The sequence below is a fragment of the Carassius auratus genome, unplaced genomic scaffold (genome assembly GCF_003368295.1).
Source record: "Carassius auratus strain Wakin unplaced genomic scaffold, ASM336829v1 scaf_tig00002576, whole genome shotgun sequence".
NCBI lineage: Eukaryota > Metazoa > Chordata > Actinopteri > Cypriniformes > Cyprinidae > Carassius > Carassius auratus.
In genome coordinates this window covers 2,264,632-2,282,747 of record NW_020523459.1, presented here as the reverse complement: position 1 = coordinate 2,282,747, position 18,116 = coordinate 2,264,632, and the positions used below count along the sequence as shown (strand labels likewise).

General features: G+C 36.8%; 1 protein-coding gene across 1 annotated transcript in view; it reads right to left on the bottom strand.

Annotated features, from left to right (window-relative positions):
- Positions 1-429: 429 nt before the first annotated feature.
- The window catches only part of LOC113069949 (adherens junction-associated protein 1), a 49,740-nt gene continuing 32,053 nt past the window's right edge, over positions 430-18,116 (bottom strand). The window contains exons 3-6 of the mRNA XM_026243104.1: positions 6,436-6,523; positions 4,623-4,865; positions 2,292-2,414; positions 430-1,717 (exon numbers count right to left, since the gene is read on the bottom strand). Coding sequence (XP_026098889.1) covers positions 2,342-2,414; positions 4,623-4,865; positions 6,436-6,523 — 404 coding nt within the window. The 3' untranslated portion in view covers positions 430-1,717; positions 2,292-2,341. The remainder of the gene's footprint in view (positions 1,718-2,291; positions 2,415-4,622; positions 4,866-6,435; positions 6,524-18,116) is intronic.

Genomic DNA, 18,116 nt, shown 5'->3' with positions numbered 1-18,116 from the left:
ACATCTTAAAACCTATGTTTAAATTTACTCCAAGATGTTCGGAAACAACGCTTTTCCTCATTCACAGTGTTTGCCTTTGTACAATATGTAATTGTAATCATTAAACATCTGTCCTGGGATAAAATAATAGTATCCTCCCTCTTATTTTCTTAACTCATCATGAATAACTGTCCTGGTCTGTTTACATACTGCTACCCACAGTGAAGCTCTTTGGTCTAGTGATGCTCAACTATCACACACACATTCTCTCTCTCTCACACACACACATGCACACACTAATAAAAGTGTTATTTGTTCCTGCTGACTTAATCAATAAATGAAACTGATTGGCACATTTCATGCTGTTTGCACATTACTACATTTCTGAATTTATTAAAATGATTGGCACTATACGATTCGGTTTCTAATAATGGAATATTAACCTTTAGTCAAATTTAGTATAAATTATAAACTGTTAGCTTAAATTAAATCGTACCACACAATGACAGGGACATTCATGGTTTTGTTTTAGATTTAAATATAGAAGTAAACAAATGGCACAAATGACTAGGCACGGAAATAAACTATATTTTGTCCTTTATGAGTCTATGCACAGGGCTGATAACTGACTGGTGATTTATTCAAATTAAGCTTTGTTATTCAAATGTAGAGGAGGTTTATTAGCTATCTGGTAATGTTTTAATAGATAACTGATTGTGATATTTAGGCTTGACCCACAAACTAACAGTTGTCTGGTAGGTATAATACACCTCTCTGAGGGTCTGTGAGTCTGTAAACATGATTAACCCATACAGGTAATTTCTCATCAGTGATAAAAAAAGGAAACAACAAGCGTCTGATGCATGGCTTTGGCAAATCAAATAAGCTTTAAATGAATACTGAATCTGGCTTCCACATTGTTTGATAGCTTTAAAAAACGACTTCATTAAACCTCTGCTCACAGATTAACAGTCCCAAGAGTCCGGTTGAATTGGGTCTGTTTGACTCATAAGTAACATTGTTTGTATAAAAATAGAGACTATTCCTTTAAAACGGGGCCTAGTAACAATGTAGTGAAATTAAAACCTGGGTATACTACTATATTTCTCAATGGGTTCTTTTTTCTCTCTCTCTCTTTAAATGAATAGTGCTCCATATAAATATTTTTTTAGACATTTGTAACACATTTCCTCAGCTATTTCAAAACATATTTCAAATACATATTCATACTTTTTATACAAAAACGGATGACACATTGATATTGGGAGACAGTCACTGAAATTACATGATGTGTCTGTAATTTTCCACAAAACTGAATGCGTCCCATCTATATATGTAGTGGCACATAATGGCATTATTGGCACAAAGTTCAGGAGAGTCTTTTCTCCACACAAGCAGACGTATCATCGTGTCAGAGAGCGTCCCATGGCCTCTCCACTCCAGCACACCCACATGTGCAGTAATACACGTATTCAATATATCAGCTCTAGGTATAGCATCTCTAAAATGATCGCGTGTCTATGGAAAATAATTTGGGAGTGGTATCCATAGCACTGCATCAGTCTAGAAAAATAAACATCTTCAGTCCATTTCTAGAGAGATCAAACATTTGTACAAACTGCCTGATCATCTCACTTCCCGTCTCTGTAATTGCTTGTCGTTGTTGTTCTTGCGGTTTTGTTTTGCTTTATTGTGTTTTAGTCTTTTGTGTTTGACTCACAGGTTTTCCAATGAGATCCTGAAAGATACATTGAAAAGATTCAATTAAGTATTTAAATATTAAATTGACTTTTTTAAATAGAATAAGAACTGATAATAAATAAACTACTGTAAAAGTATGTAAGAAAAAATGTAAGATTTAACTTACATGTTACTTTAAAGAACATAATATATATATATATATATATATATATATATATATATATATATATATATATATATATATATATATATATATATATAATTATTATTATTTTTTTTTTTACTTTTGTTAACAAAGATGAATAAATACTGTAACAAATGTATTGTTTGAATAATAAATACTGAAGCAAATGCATTGCTCAATATGTGAAATTGTTACCAATTATTTCCATAAAAGGTGTTCATTGTTAGTTTATGATACAAGTGTTACATTATATTAGTATTTTCATGTCACACTATATCTCTGCTGTTGGTGTAAATTCTGTTTCAGCACAATTTTTAAAAGATATGATCCACAAACCACAAGTAACTGTGACTTTCTAGTAAGTACACAAGCACGTGTCAGAATTACACCATGTGGACTTCAGAGTCATATGAAATACAGTACATACCAGGGCACAAACTGAAGACGTGGGCTCAACCCAAAGGTAGTAAAGGGGCCTCAACAGGAGATCTCAAACCATTTCTCCGACACAAAGGCCACAGGGATTAGCTGCCTTTCAGTGGGCGACGGTCTGGAATAGACAGACAGATCAGCTCTTCAGTCCTGCTGCAGATATAAGCACTTCTGTCCTATTCCCTGATATATATATTTTTTTATATATATATTTTTTTTAATGTGGCGACTACATTATTCCACAAACAAAGCATCCACAGTTACATTTCCTCTAAACCCTCTCATCTAGGCTATTGCGTTCTGAAGCATACACTATTAAATGAAACTACATTGATACTATTCATACAATTTAAAGCTCATACTCATACTCTTTTGTTAAGACCAGGGCAATGGAAGAATGGATGGAAGAATGGAAAAAAAACAAGACTAAACAACTGTCACAACATACTTGTCTGAAGAATAATGACTCTCTGGCAGATTAAACTGGTTATTTCCAAAATGCACATTAATGGCTAAATTATTCTATTATTAAAGATCATAGCAGAGAAACATGTTAAAAGCAGCACTTTAAGAATGGTAAAAAAAAAAAAAATTATATATATATATATATATATATATATATATATATATATATATATATATATATATATATATATATATATATTTATATACAGCCTATTGTTTTTTTTTTAAATGACGACATTCTTGCATTCAAACACAGTTTAAATGAAACAAAATGCAGGGGTTTTAAGACCTCTGATATTTAAAGTTTAACTATTATTAACTTGAAAAGCTGTCATAAATATCTCAAATGTAACTCATGACTACATGAAAAACAGCATGAGGCACGATGCAACAGCAAGAGAGTCTGTCTGTGTGTGTGTGAATGGCTATAGTGGTGTTGCATTACAGTGGATGTATTTAAACACGCAACTTCTCTAAGAACGTTTTAACATGGAAACATGTTCTTTATCTCTCAGCTAAAGAACAATTCAGAAAAAGGTACAAAACTCTGCACTTACACTGCAGGCACAAATATGTCATTTGAATCACTTGAGTACTACAGTCCCACATGTGGGATCGTTATTTCTGTGCCCCCGGGAGTACGGTCACACATGGGATTTAGAAAGTACAGCCAGATTCAAATGTGCTTTTGCGCTTTGACTGGAGCCGAGCCAATGATGGACTCAATCTGCGCTTGTCATGTATCACAATTATGTACTGTTTTCAACCACATAATGTTTATTTTAAGTTTCAGACATTAAAAACACATAACTACTAGAAAAACAATAAGTAATACACACTGATTTTACAGCAGTAATAAAAATCCAGTCAATTATAATTTGACGATGGGTCCAGCTTGGGACGGCCCTGTGTGTAGGTAACTATAAACTTCTCTCTATTCTTCTAATTCACCAATCACTTACTTTCATGTATTTCACGAGAATGTGTTGTAAATCTGGCAGATAAAGTATGTTTCTCTGGATTGCTGTGCCCATCACTCAGTATAGATCAACTAACAAGATCATAATGAAGGTTTGTAAACCACAAAACACATTCACTTCCATGTATTTGAGAATCGGAATATCATTTTATGACACAGTTAACAAGTTTGTGATTGTTTTATTACATTGAAAAAATTAAGGAAAAGCGATCTATCTTTCATACAGTGCTATTGTGGCTGCAGCGTGTCACGTCGCCATGGAAATAATAAGGCGATACGTTCTAAAATAACAGTCGCCGTAAAAAAAAACTCACTGTGGGGGGTCAGTGTGAATATTTCAAACACACGCGTGAAAGGGTTAAGAAACTACCTCTTAGATCTAAGGTACTTTATTTACCATTTAGGGGTAAGAATGGTACAAATTATGTAACGTTTAACTTTTTTACATTTTTTTTTTTTTTTTTGAACGTTTTTTGGATGCCAGTCCAGTGACAGTTTTGTACCATTTTTTCTGAGACTGCACTGTAAAATGTGTGCTTTTCTGTTTTTAGGTGAAAACGGTGTTGTGTAAATGGCCCCTTAGTAAAAAATAAAAACGAGAGAGAGAAAATGGCTAACAGCCAGGGTTAAATGTGATGTGCACTTTAAACAGCATGTTATACATTTGTGGATAAAGTTTCTTCTGCTCTGCTTTGGTCCAGTGTTCAAGCTTTTTAGAATGAACATTATTTCTGACAGCACTGAACCTACTCTAAGCTATGAGGAAGCCAAACCCTGTCAGAATGTACGGACAGGGCTGCCAGTGCAGTATCTTCACTGTCAGCAACAGCAACATCCAGCCCAGTATTTTCTACAGAACATATATTAATCTTGGACTCTTGCCTGTTTCCATTGTAGGAGGTCTTGTAGATGGGTGTGTGCTGGATCATCTCATCTGTGTACACCGGTATGCCGGCCCGCACGCACTCGTGTGAGCACTGTAAACTGTCATTGTAGGCGGTGAAGATGTCCATCTTACTGGGCACGCGGGCGGGCGTGAAGTCGGTCAGGTTTTGACAGCTCTCCTCTTGCTGGTTGATCTTTCTCTGATGGCTGCTGTGTCGGCCATTCCCGGACTGCGCACAACTACAAAAACACGCACCAAATTCACAAAGCCAACATAAAATCATACCTTGAACCGCTGTGTCTGTCCTACACTTAACATGGACTGGGGAGGCAGACACAGACAAATTTAGCTCTGTTCGAAACCTAGTGAGCCTCCTCGCTGTGTATTTCCTAAATAGGCATTCTGATTGAAAATGACTGATCTGAAATGCTCTACATAGCCAGCAAAGTGCAGCAAAATGACTCAACAAAAGATTTCAAGCAAAGTCCACTAAAGGAGTTAGAGCTTTTTCGAATTTGGCTCCCGAACTCTGGAATAGCTTTCCTGATAATGTTCGGGGTTTAGACACACTCTCTCTGTTTAAATCTAGATTAAAAACACATCTCTTTCACCAAGCATGCATCTCATAATTTGTGACTGCAGTTGTATCTGATCAGATGTGCATTATTATTCTTTGGCTTGGGTTATACTAATTAATTTTATTTGGTTGGAACAGCAGCAATGCTAATGATGTCTCTATTTGTTTCTCTGTTTTGCCACGAGATTTACATCATGTGGTAACTAGGATTCACACAAGCTCCAGTTTGGATCCAGAACACCTGAGAAGAGATGAAGCTGACCCTCAGAGGACCTCAGATGATGCTAACCCTGAAACAACATACAGAACTACCAAATATTGCTGTGTGATTAGTGTGATAATATCATATAATAATTGCTGTTAATATTGTTCATCATCTGGTTGACTACTTCTTATATTAATGTAATCCAAAAATATCTGCCATATGCACATAAACTGACAGTCACCACTGATAAGCGACTACTAAATATTTTACAAATTAAAATTTCTTTATGATACAAATCATTAATTTGTATCATAAAAAGTGCTATTCAAATAAACTTGAATTGAACTATTATAACTACCTTTTTTTTTGCCTTGAATAGTAAACATAATTATTTTCATTATTTTAATTAACTTTTATTCATATAATTTTGACAATTTTTAAAAATATTTTTTCAAGTATTTTAATAATGTAAAAAAAGGTATGTTTCTAATCATTTACAAATATATTTTTATTATTATTACTACGATTTTTCATAAGTAATTTTCAGTATTTGTTTATTCTTGTTTAATGAACATTTTAGTTTCTAAATATTATTTTTACAATTGTTTGTTATTTCCATTTTTATTAGCATTATTTACATTATTAACCATTTTTTTAAATAATTGTATAATTTAATGAACACTTTGTGACACACACACACACACACACACATATATCTCCCACATTCATGTTGCAATGCACTCTGATAATGCTGTCTCATAGAAGATTCATAGAGATCAAAAGAAGTTATCTTGGGTGCCTTAAAATGCTGCCTACAAAAGAAGCTCAAAAGGTTTGGGAAAGAGCTATTGTGTACGAGTATCCAGATTGCTTGGTGCAATAAGGGGTCACTGTCCACATTGACAGACAGAGTGATAGAAAAGGACAAATAATAAACAGACAGAGGGACAGGAATAGGGAGAGACAAACAGGAGGAACACAGACAGAGGTCACTGACACAGTACTGAAAGAAAAGAATGTTTCCTACCAGTTTTTAAGTACTAGAGTCGTGATCAAGGCTGCAACGATCATGATGAGGGACACAGTGATGGTGATGATCTGGTGAACAGCCAGACCTAAGAAGAGAAAAACCAAAGACAAAGCATAGTTATCAATGTCTCTATGGCAACTAATGTGAGCTCCAGTGCCTCTTGCAAGGTATTTGATTGCAATAACACTGATACTGCATCTTAACATGTACTGCTCTATCTATGCCAGAATAGCGTCTTCTAAGCCCCGTCTGCCACCGTTACACCATTTCACAAAGTCTGGAGCATGAAACAGCTTGACTGGGAGAAGATGGCAAGCATACCAGCTGGCTAAAGTTCAGCAAACAACAATTAAAGCAGAACAAGAACACTTTGTTCCAGAATAAAGAGTGTCGCAAGAACTACAGTATGAGCTATGCAGTCTTTCTCACTCCGTCACTCCCGAATGGATAGGAATGAAACCCCGCGGGGAGCCACAGTTACAGACGTTTAGATATAAAGAGTACCACGACTTCCATTTCTTGCTGGAGCTGATAAGAGTGAAGAAAGCAATTTTATGGATTTGCCCATCAATATTAAAGTGTTTGTGTGCGGGTCTGGAAGGAAGAGCAGCATCCATATTAAAGTATGTGGAATATGAGAATGTGGTACAGCTTAGCACATTTATGCGAGTGTTTAGTGTGCAGGATTTAATGGAGTTTCAAAGTTTAGCATTAATTTATTCACATAACCATTTCAGAGTTAACCTTACCTCACCTCGCGCATTAGCTTCACATGGGGTTAAGTGTCAAGCTCAGTATGAGACACAGCATTTGAATGTGGGCTGTGTGTAAGTTATAATGTAATCTTGAATGGGGATAAAAAAAATATATATAAACAATATAATCTATTAATAATGAAGGAATTTTTTTTTCCATGTGTTTTGCCTCTATTTTGAATATTGCATTTATTGGATTAGTTTTTTAGGGTTAACGGAAATTTACGCGGTACGCGGTACGCATTATGTATACCGAACGGTTCGTTGGAGTAATTAATTATATTTTGAAAAAAAAAAAAAAGAGAGAGAAAGAAATATAATGATATGCGTTCAACAAGGTAGCCCAATAACCCAAACAACGTAACAGGCAACGCCCCTGACACTCCCGAAGAAGAAAAAAACACCATCTTATATGTTTATTAGGGGTGTAACGGTTCACAAAATTCACGGTTCGGTTCGATACGATACACTGATGTCACGGTTCGGTTCGGTTCGGTTCGATACGTTTTAGATACAGCAAAATGTAAAAACATCTCAACTTTTCAGAATGCCGCAAGCGCACCGCGGGTCATGTGACAAGAACCAACCAATCAGCTTCATCCTTTCCCGTGACAACGTTGAGAGCTCAGCCAAGATGAAGGATCAGCTGATCATAGTTGTATATGGATTGCAATTTTGAAATAAATTTAGTAGCAGCGCTACTGCAAGCGATTTTTAGAGCTGCAAATCCATTTATCCTTCGCTGAAATTTCCGCGTCTCATGGAGAGAGCACGTCATTGTTGCTTAGCAAAGACAGACGCCTCATGAGCGCTTCTGACCGAGTGTTTTTTTTTTTTTTTTTTGTATTCCCGCTGGTGTACCCTGTCATGTTGCAGATGCGACATACCGTTGTTTTTTTATCCACCACTCTCTTGCCATCACCATTATAGCTTAAAGGGAATCCAAAGTGCACCCAAACACCAGACCTGTTGGTTATTGGAGGATCTTCTCATTTCTAGTCTGTTAAACGCATTGGCTATTTTGCAACGAGCCTTCAGCGTGTACTGAGTGAGCGAGCGCCTGCTGAGTAGCCTAACATAAACATATAAGATGGTGTTTTTTTCTTCTTCGGGAGTGTCAGGGGCGTTGCCTGTTACGTTGTTTGGGTTATTGGGCTACCTTGTTGAACGCATATCATTATATTTCTCTCTCTCTCTCTCTTTTTTTTTTTTTTTTCAAATATAATTAAATACTCCAACGAACCGTTCGGTATTCATAATGCGTACCGCGTACCGAACCGAAAGCGTCGTACCGAACGGTTCAATACGAATACGCGTATCGTTACACCCCTAATGTTTATGTTAGGCTACTCAGCAGGCGCTCGCTCACTCAGTACATGCTGAAGGCTCGTTGCAAAATAGCCAATGCGTTTAACAGACTAGAAATGAGAAGATCCTCCAATAACCAACAGGTCTGGTGTTTGGGTGCACTTTGGATTCCCTTTAAGCTATAATGGTGATGGCAAGAGAGTGGTGGATAAAAAAACAACGGTATGTCGCATCTGCAACATGACAGGGTACACCAGCGGGATTACAAAAAAAAAAACAAAAAAAAACAGCGGGAATATCTGGGATATATGCGTCAGTACTATCTGGGAAAAGACGAAAAAAAGGAGAAACATGCACGCAGCAAACTATCCCTGCAGCATTTAGACACTATAGCTTACAGGGAATCCAACCCAAACACCAGACCTGTTGGTTATTTTAGGATCTTATATTTCTGGTCTGTTAAATGCATTAGACATTTTGCAACGAGCCTTCAGCGCGTGCTGAGTGAGCGAGCGCCTTAGGGGCCGTTCACATATCGTGCCTAAAAACGCACCGAACCGAACCGTGACATCAGTGTATCGTATCGAACCGAACCGTGAATTTTGTGAACCGTTACACCCCTAATATATATATATATTATTAAAAGACATCAGAGTTTATTAAACTGTGTCCCACAAAAGTGATTTATCTATAAATACATTTATGCCGCCTTTGTACATTACAAATTACAAGTACCACATTAAGTCTGTGAAAGTGTTTCTTGTAAGATATGGGTGGTTGGCATAAAATACTTTTAGGACAGCGAAAATGTAAAATAATTTGTGCAAATATTTTGCTGATTCTTTTACAATTATTATTTATTCAGGTGCTATGATATATTAATTGGGAGACTAAGTGCAATATTTACATATATGAACTTAGCAGACACATTAACAGAAGCAGCATACCAAACAAAAGCAATGTCAATGAGTCAACAATATGTACTTATATGCATATATTTCTATAATTTATTGATTACATGACAAGACCCTTTAAATGAATTAAGATGTGAAAAACAAAACAGAAATGTGGCCACTTATGCAGTACATCCTTATTTTAGGTTAAAGGAACATTTTATGCATCAACTACCCATATGTGTTGCTTCCGCAACTCATTAACATTTGAGGCTGAAAGATTTACATTAATTGATTTACAATATAAAGATTAAAGATTTTCAATGTTGACACTGTTTGGCAGTAATCAAAAACAAAGTCTTTTTGTTTTTCTTTTTTCTTTTTCTTTGGAGAAAATATAACAAAATAATCCACTTCACCGCAGTACCCAGTTTGCAACCATCACACCGTCAGACTGTTTGCATTATTCAGTATGTAGTAAAAAAAAAAAAATATATATAAGATTTAACCATTTCAAAACCAGCATCGTCTTCCTATTGCATTTGTTTTGTTCAGCTAACACGGCAGCAAATATAACTGCTTGATGTAATACTGTATATGTGTGTGCTTCAGTCAGTTTATACACATCATTTTCCTTTAGTGCCCCTTGTGTTAGGCGTTTTTCATTTTAGAGTCAATTAAAGGAATGTCTCAGTGCTGGCAGAAACGGCCAAGGTATGTCATACTGTGTTGCTGTACAGAAAACCCTGGAATGGTTTACTTAACCCTACCGACCTCTGGGGTGCTGTGCCCCTCAGGTTCTGGCTGAATAATCAATACTAGAGAGAGAGCGAAAAGAAATGGGATATAAACAGAGGATAGAGAGAGCGAGAGAGAGAGAGAGAGTTAAACACTTCAGTTTTGTGCACATGTGTGCATGTTTCCAAACCTGTACATGCTGTGTGTATGTGGCGTAAACATCTGGGCCAGTTCTGACAGATTACATTAGCCTTGAGGGCCAACAAGCTCTGCTGAGTAGTACTCCTTATGGAAAATTTTTTTGAACCACTTAATTTAAAGCATTCTCATGTTTTTGAACATCTAGTGTTATGCACTCTATTATTTAGTTGTGTGTTGTCCATAGAAATGCATTTTTCAGTACTGTAAAACGATGTCACTAGGAGATGCTGCATGGTGTGCAGACCAACTAATTGATAATGAAATTTGTTCTTGATTATTTCTAATCAATCAGTCTTAACAAGGGGGTGTGAAGTATTGATCCAGAAAAGAAATCAGTTTGTTCGAATGCAGTTTTGATTCACTGTAGGCAGTGCATGCCTTACAGGTTGTTTGTTTGACCTGGAGGAGAACTGGTTAAGGTTCGGAGGAGTTCAGACACTCGTTTACATCATACTGGCATTCTGACTCTTCCTGATTGCTTACCTGGCACTGTAACTGATGGAAGCATGCAGATGCATCTGGGAAAGCTCTCCTTCACTTTCCCTGCCTGTGTTCTGTGTCTGGGTCAGAGCTGGGTTAATTTTATCTCAGTCCCTGGCCTGAACACTGCTCCTTGGCATGTAGTCCCCCAGCAACACAAACACATAAACATATCAGACAGCATTTAAATTTCCCTCTCTCTCTTGCTCCGTCCCTCTAACTCTGAGATGGAAGGCAGCAGATTGAATTGAGAGAGTGTGTCAGATGATATATTCAGGTGTTTATGCATCTCTGAAACTTTATGAGACGAGCTCTTCGTCCTCAGCCTTTCTCTGAGTCAGAACTCTTGTTGGCTTCTTGGGCTTTTGTTTTATGTATTGATTTTGGCTCGAATTTTTTATTCTCCCCGTTCTGTCACACCGAACCCACCACATTTGTGCAATGTAGAGCATTATAATACCAGAGTAGACGAATGCAAATGTACCCCCATTATATTCTTATTACTGCCACCCAGGCAAAGAGAACAGGGCGTACATCATCTTGTCGCACCTGGACCTATAATGAGAGAGATAGGCACACCAATTCCAGTCAGGGAAAGTGTCAAAAGAGGAAACATCCCTGTGGTATGGGACAGACATGGAGTCACCTTGCTTCAGGTGCTCAGGGTGAGCCTTTGTTTCCCTGGGCGCCTTGCCAATAATCAGGACAAAAGAGCCCAACCCTCATAGGCACTATACTCTACATCCCAAACTCTCCAAACCACAAAGATGCAGAATCCTCACGCCCAGAGATATTGCTAAGTGTTCCTGTTAGAACACGCTGAACTTTTTAACTATTTTGGGGTGTTGTTTGATTTAATTGTTTCAAAGAGTTCAAGGCTGGCTGATTTACATGACCCCCCTGTAGCCTCAATTAACAGCCATTCAAAATTGGTATTTTATTAAAGGTCCCATGATGTGGATTATTTTTTTTTTTTTGTTTGTTTTATTTTTTTTTTTTTTTATGTTTCCGGAGATGTACTTTATTGTTAGTATGATTTTCACATAATACAATTTAGAAATAAAAGGCATTTTTATATCCTGATTTTAGCCTCTGGCTTGAATGCTCTGTTTGAAGGGGCGTGTCTGCTGTGAGAGTCCAACTGTTGTGATTGGCTGACATCTTTGCATTTGAAATTCATATTATATGTGGAAATTTTACTTTTACAATTTTTTTTTTTTTACTAATACAGCTGTCGAAATTAACGAATCGTGTAAATTCAGATTATAGCGTTATTTTTTTAAAAATCTTTTCCGATCACAAGAAAGGCTGCAGTGATGAGCATTGAGTAGAGAGTAGACTCAGTGTTGCCAGATTAGGCGGTTTTGAAATTGATTGTGCGGATGAAAAATTGGCTTTGGCGGGTGGACAAAATTTGGGCTGGTTTGGGGTCAGTTTTCAAACATATAAATTGTATAGGCTAAATGGCTAACAAACAAACCCAAGTGTGCATATACTGCACCCAAACAGTCATCACGATATTATAAACACGCAGCCGTAGGCTACTTTCAGCCAATCACTAGGGATCTGCAGACAGACCTGATGATTCATGAGTGATGGGTTTTGTAGCACTATCACGGATCTTATTTAAATGTATGAACCATATGAGTAATCGTAATGCCTAAATATAAGTGTTTTCACTCTCAAAACTTGAATTACATCTGTTGAGGGAGAGATGACACAAAGGCTCTAATATCACTGCAACTTATATTGGGCACTTTTTTGCATTTAAATTCTGAATGTTGACACGGAAAATGATGGATGTGTTTTTTCGAGGGTATCGGTAAATTACTTGATTGACGTTTTGACTGTGCATATTTTAGGCAAAGCATATTTGGTAATTGTCTTTAATATATTTCCCCCGATTTTATCCATGGGAAATGTATCTAACGTTATTATTAGGGGTGTAACGATACGCGTATTCGTATTGAACCGTTCGGTACGACGCTTTCGGTTCGGTACGCGGTACGCATTATGTATACCGAACGGTTCGTTGGAGTATTTAATTATATTTGAAAAAAAAAAAAAAAAGAGAGAGAGAGAGAGAAATATAATGATATGCGTTCAACAAGGTAGCCCAATAACCCAAACAACGTAACAGGCAACGCCCCTGACACTCCCGAAGAAGAAAAAAACACCATCTTATATGTTTATGTTAGGCTACTCAGCAGGCGCTCGCTCACTCAGTACACGCTGAAGGCTCGTTGCAAAATAGCCAATGCGTTTAACAGACTAGAAATGAGAAGATCCTCCAATAACCAACAGGTCTGGTGTTTGGGTGCACTTTGGATTCCCTTTAAGCTATAATGGTGATGGCAAGAGAGTGGTGGATAAAAAAACAACGGTATGTCGCATCTGCAACATGACAGGGTACACCAGCGGGAATACAAAAAAAAAAAAAAAAAACACTCGGTCAGAAGCGCTCATGAGGCGTCTGTCTTTGCTAAGCAACAATGACGTGCTCTCTCCATGAGACGCGGAAATTTCAGCGAAGGATAAATGGATTTGCAGCTCTAAAAATCGCTTGCAGTAGCGCTGCTACTAAATTTATTTCAAAATTGCAATCCATATACAACTATGATCAGCTGATCCTTCATCTTGGCTGAGCTCTCAACGTTGTTACGGGAAAGGATGAAGCTGATTGGTTGGTTCTTGTCACATGACCCGCGGTGCGCTTGCGGCATTCTGAAAAGTTGAGATGTTTTTACATTTTGCTGTATCTAAAACGTATCGAACCGAACCGAACCGAACCGTGACATCAGTGTATCGTATCGAACCGAACCGTGAATTTTGTGAACCGTTACACCCCTAGTTATTATATATTATTTTGTCGTCATAATTTCGTTTTAATGAGTTGAAATGGCTCTTAACAGCCTAGACTGACATATTCTATCACACTATTTTGACACTTAAATTTTTGGGCGTTTTTTTTTGTTGGAGTGGGCGGGTTTTTGTGAGCTATTGGGCTGGAAATCGTCCGTACAATCTGGCAGCACTGAGTAAAGTATGTTTATCATGTGAATGCAGTGATCTCATCATTGCAATGCATTTTCTCTCACAAAATGATTTTTACCACAACTAACTGCAAACACAATATCGACATGAATACAGTAAGAGCTTGGTTGTGCAGCATAACAGCGTCATTCATTATAACGGCAGTTTGGGCAAATGTGCAGATATACTCGCGATGTGTGACTGACAGCTGTGAACAATATAAAGAGGTCTTCTTTAATCGCTCTATGTAGTTAAATCACAATTTAAATAACATATTTGTTTCATGTTACTAAGAGAAACAATGTAAAGTTGATCGTTTAGTCACTGCTTGATTACTGATGTATAAACAGTATTAAACGATTGAGAAAGAAAGTCTGTGTGAACTTGAATAATTAGCTACACATCAGAAATCACTGATCACAGATTAGGCATTAATGAACACTGTTACTCACTGTTTGTGGCGGTGCCGTCGAATCCATTTCTTAAAATTCTGTTGGTAAAGCTTGTGTTGACATTGCGACTGAATTTAATGTAAAAAAAAATAATAATAATAAATTGAATACATTTTATCCAAATTCTTTGGACGGGCAAAGCAGAGAAATGTGATGTAATCTTTCCAGATCAGCCCGTCTGAGCTCTCATTTTCTAAAAGGCAGAACAGGACACCCAGGGCTTGGTTTACACCTATTGCAATTTCTAGCCAGTGGGGGAACCATATACAGGCTAGGGGAACTCAAATTAATGTGAAAAAACCTCAAAGTGAAAATGTTTTTGTTTTCATTATCTTTAATCAAAATGCAGTAACTTTTTTGGTCATAACATTCCTTTTATTATGACATTTTCAAGGTTGCATGGACAGATGATAAAAAATATTAATCAGTCAGGGATGAAAAAAACCTCAATCGGAATTTATATTAAAGTGTAAGAATTGCATCCCTCAAGCAAAAGAAATAGCAAAAGGAAGTTTAAATGTAAATTTGCGTTCATTTGTAATCAAGGTATAGGTTTATAAAAATAATTTTACTGTATGTTAAAGTTTTTTTTTTTTAATTATTAAAATATCACAGTGATAGCTGACTTTATGTATATGAAAAAAATATGTGATTCTAAATGGGAGAGGTTTATAGTTTAATAAAATATATTGTTGAGCTACTCACAAAATATCACACTAGTCAGTCAATAATGTCTGAATACTTTAAAATTGTTTAAAAAAGTGATAATATGAATATATGTGTAAAAATAATTTAGCAAAAAAAAAAGTAATACTTTTGTATACTACAAAAGGAATGTAGAGCTTTGTTTATCCTCCACTATATCCTTGCGATCAATAATACTATAAGACATTTTTCTTGTCCTTGTCCTGTTCTGAATATAGTTTTTCATGGAAATACATTGAATAATATATTTGTATATGCTGTGTAGTGTTGCCTTTACAGTAAAAAAAAAAATATTGTAACAGAAATGAGTAGAACCAGACAAATTAAAGAGTCTATCAAAGCGTAATTGAAATGCAACGCTGGACATCACATAAAAAGCCATGAGAGTACTGCACAAGTCCCATTGACTTCCCCCACCCAGCAGAACCAGACTGAAATTCCTAAGGGGGAAGGGCTTTAAACCTCTGTCTCTACAGAACATCCCTATGTCATGAGAATGGCAAAGAAACTGCTTTTTGTACATATATATGGACCAGAATGAACTCAAAAAGACTTATAAATGAATCATTCCATCGCTTCACTCCATATTAATTTATGTGTAACCCGGACATTAGACTATCATGTATAATCACTTATTGTGTATGTCTTTTGATAACTATAAGATACATAGTCATGTCTAGTATTGATATAATCGAATCTGCTTGCTTGATATTGTCCAGACAATAATTTATTTGTCCCATGTATCATATTTGTGTAATTGGAATCATGTCCAAAATTAAACCCTGCAAGGCAGGAAAATTCGGACCACATGCTTGGTAAGATAAACAAATGATTTATGATACCCCCGAGCCAAGACAATATCTGATTGGTCAAGACAACATTTGAGGTGTGGCCAACAGGCCAGTTTAAATACCTTGGGACACCATAAAATCTTTGCCTTTAGTCTCTGCCATTAGTCATGCCTGCTCTTAGCTTTTAGCTTGTAGCTTTGCTACCTAGCTTTAGCTTTTAGTCTCTAGCTATGCTGCGGCTTTTAGTCTCTAGCTATGCTGCTGCTATCAGTCATACCAGTTTCCAGTCTCTAGCTATGCTTCTGCTAGCTTGTAGCTTCTAGCCATGCTGTTTAGTCATCACTGTTTGAGCGCGGTTGCAGCGTGCTTCAGCCTGCACGCCTGCTGCTACTTAGCCACGATGAGAAGGAACACAACCTAGTCTCGTCAAACTTTATTTCTTTTCTTTTCCATTTGAGAGTTTCGTGTTCTGAGTTAAGTTTTGTAACGTTAAGTCTCCGATGCCTGACCTCGGGTGCCCGTTCAACTTCAACCAGCGCACACGACTCAACAACGCCCAACAACCACGGGCTTCCCAAGACATCACTTCAATCACTACTGAACTTCCAGCCAATCAGCGACACCGGGATACCCCTTTCAACGGGAGTCCCTTTCACAGGAAACGAAGGCAATGTATCCCCAGATATTTGTTGTGCTGGTGTATCTAATATAATTTTAACCCCATTGAGGAACTCAATGCGAGCCTTAATTAAGTGATTGATGGTTGCTCATGTCTATGCAATTTAACGTATTGCTGTAAACTTGGGATTCCATATTTCCATTCTCTTAAACTCATCTTTCCCTAACTTTATATCTTCCTGCAACTTGTGTGAATGTGTGAGTGCGTGCGTTTATGTGTTAGATTAGTTTACATGTCTTAGATTTATCAAATAAAGCCTTATTCATATTGAAAAGAGAAGTATCTTGTGTTTTGTGCTTACAAGTTAATGTCTTAAACTGCCGATCTTGTTACTGTGCTAATTGATAGTGTTTCACTATAGTTTGGATATTAGTATCCAGCGCAGATTTGATGTTAAACGGCTCGTTCACTGAATCGCAGGGCGTCTCAGTGACCAGCCGTGAAACAGTGATTCTGTTCAAATTCCCTTTAAAATCTTAAATGATTCCCTTTGAGCTAAATTGACCTTTTTCCGTTACAATATGTAGAACCAGGATGTACAAAACACATGAACAAAGATCCACTAGTGGTCAGTGATATATAGCAGAGTAAACTGGTCCAGATAAAAGTTAGGCTTAACAAAGTGAAATGTCATGAGACTGCCTTTAAAATAGGACAGTAGTGGAAATATTTTTTTTTTTAGAGTTGAAAAACTAGGACAAATATAAAACCCAAATAGCACCATTTATACGTATAGGACCTTGAAGAAAAATATGCAAAGGAGACACATGGGGGAAGTATTTTAACTGATGGTTATGAGTTTGTGCTGCTGGGACCCCATAGAGCAGAGACCACAGACACAGACACTCCTCTATGCACCTAAAGGACATTTAGTGGTTTAGAGCTGGACATTGTGTGGATCTGTCAGCTAAATGCTCTATTAATGCAGCCCAAGCCTGGCATCTGCAGCTACAGATGGCTGTAAAGGGCTAGTGAGATGGAGTGGAAAGGAGATGCCTTCACTGAGTGTTTTCAATCATGCTGTGGTTAAGATAATGAAAGTGAAAAAAAAGGACTTTCAGAATGTGTATGCAGGAGTATCCAGATACTTCAAACTTCAAATGAACTGCTGTGCGTCTGGCAAGTTTAAATTGACTTTACAGGAGCACCAATCCCGCCAAAATCATACCTTGGTACAATTTTTTGCTGCAATTCCCAGCACTAATACCAGATATTTTTCACAGTAATCTAATAAGTCAATTTAGTTTTATTGGGAATGCTGTAATTTCATTATGAGTGAAATCTCATAGAGAAAGAGAGAAAGAAAGCAAGAGTATTAGGAGAAAGAAAATCTTTTTTCCCATGATGTCTGAGCACTATTAAACATTTTCTTTTTCCCTGTGAGTTAAAAATGATTAGTATATGCATATATTATCTGAGCATGGAGATTCTCTGGGGTTTATGAATCTATTTTTTAAATCATTTTCCAAAAGCAATTATCCATTTTCTGTAACATGGAGATTTGTCATGTAAAGCCAAATTCAGAATCTTTTAAAAGGGGCTTTTTAGTACCTTTAGCTGCTTTTATATTATGATCATGATTATATTATCATGATTTCAAATCAGAACATCTTCTTCATCTAAACATTTCCTTTTGCACATTT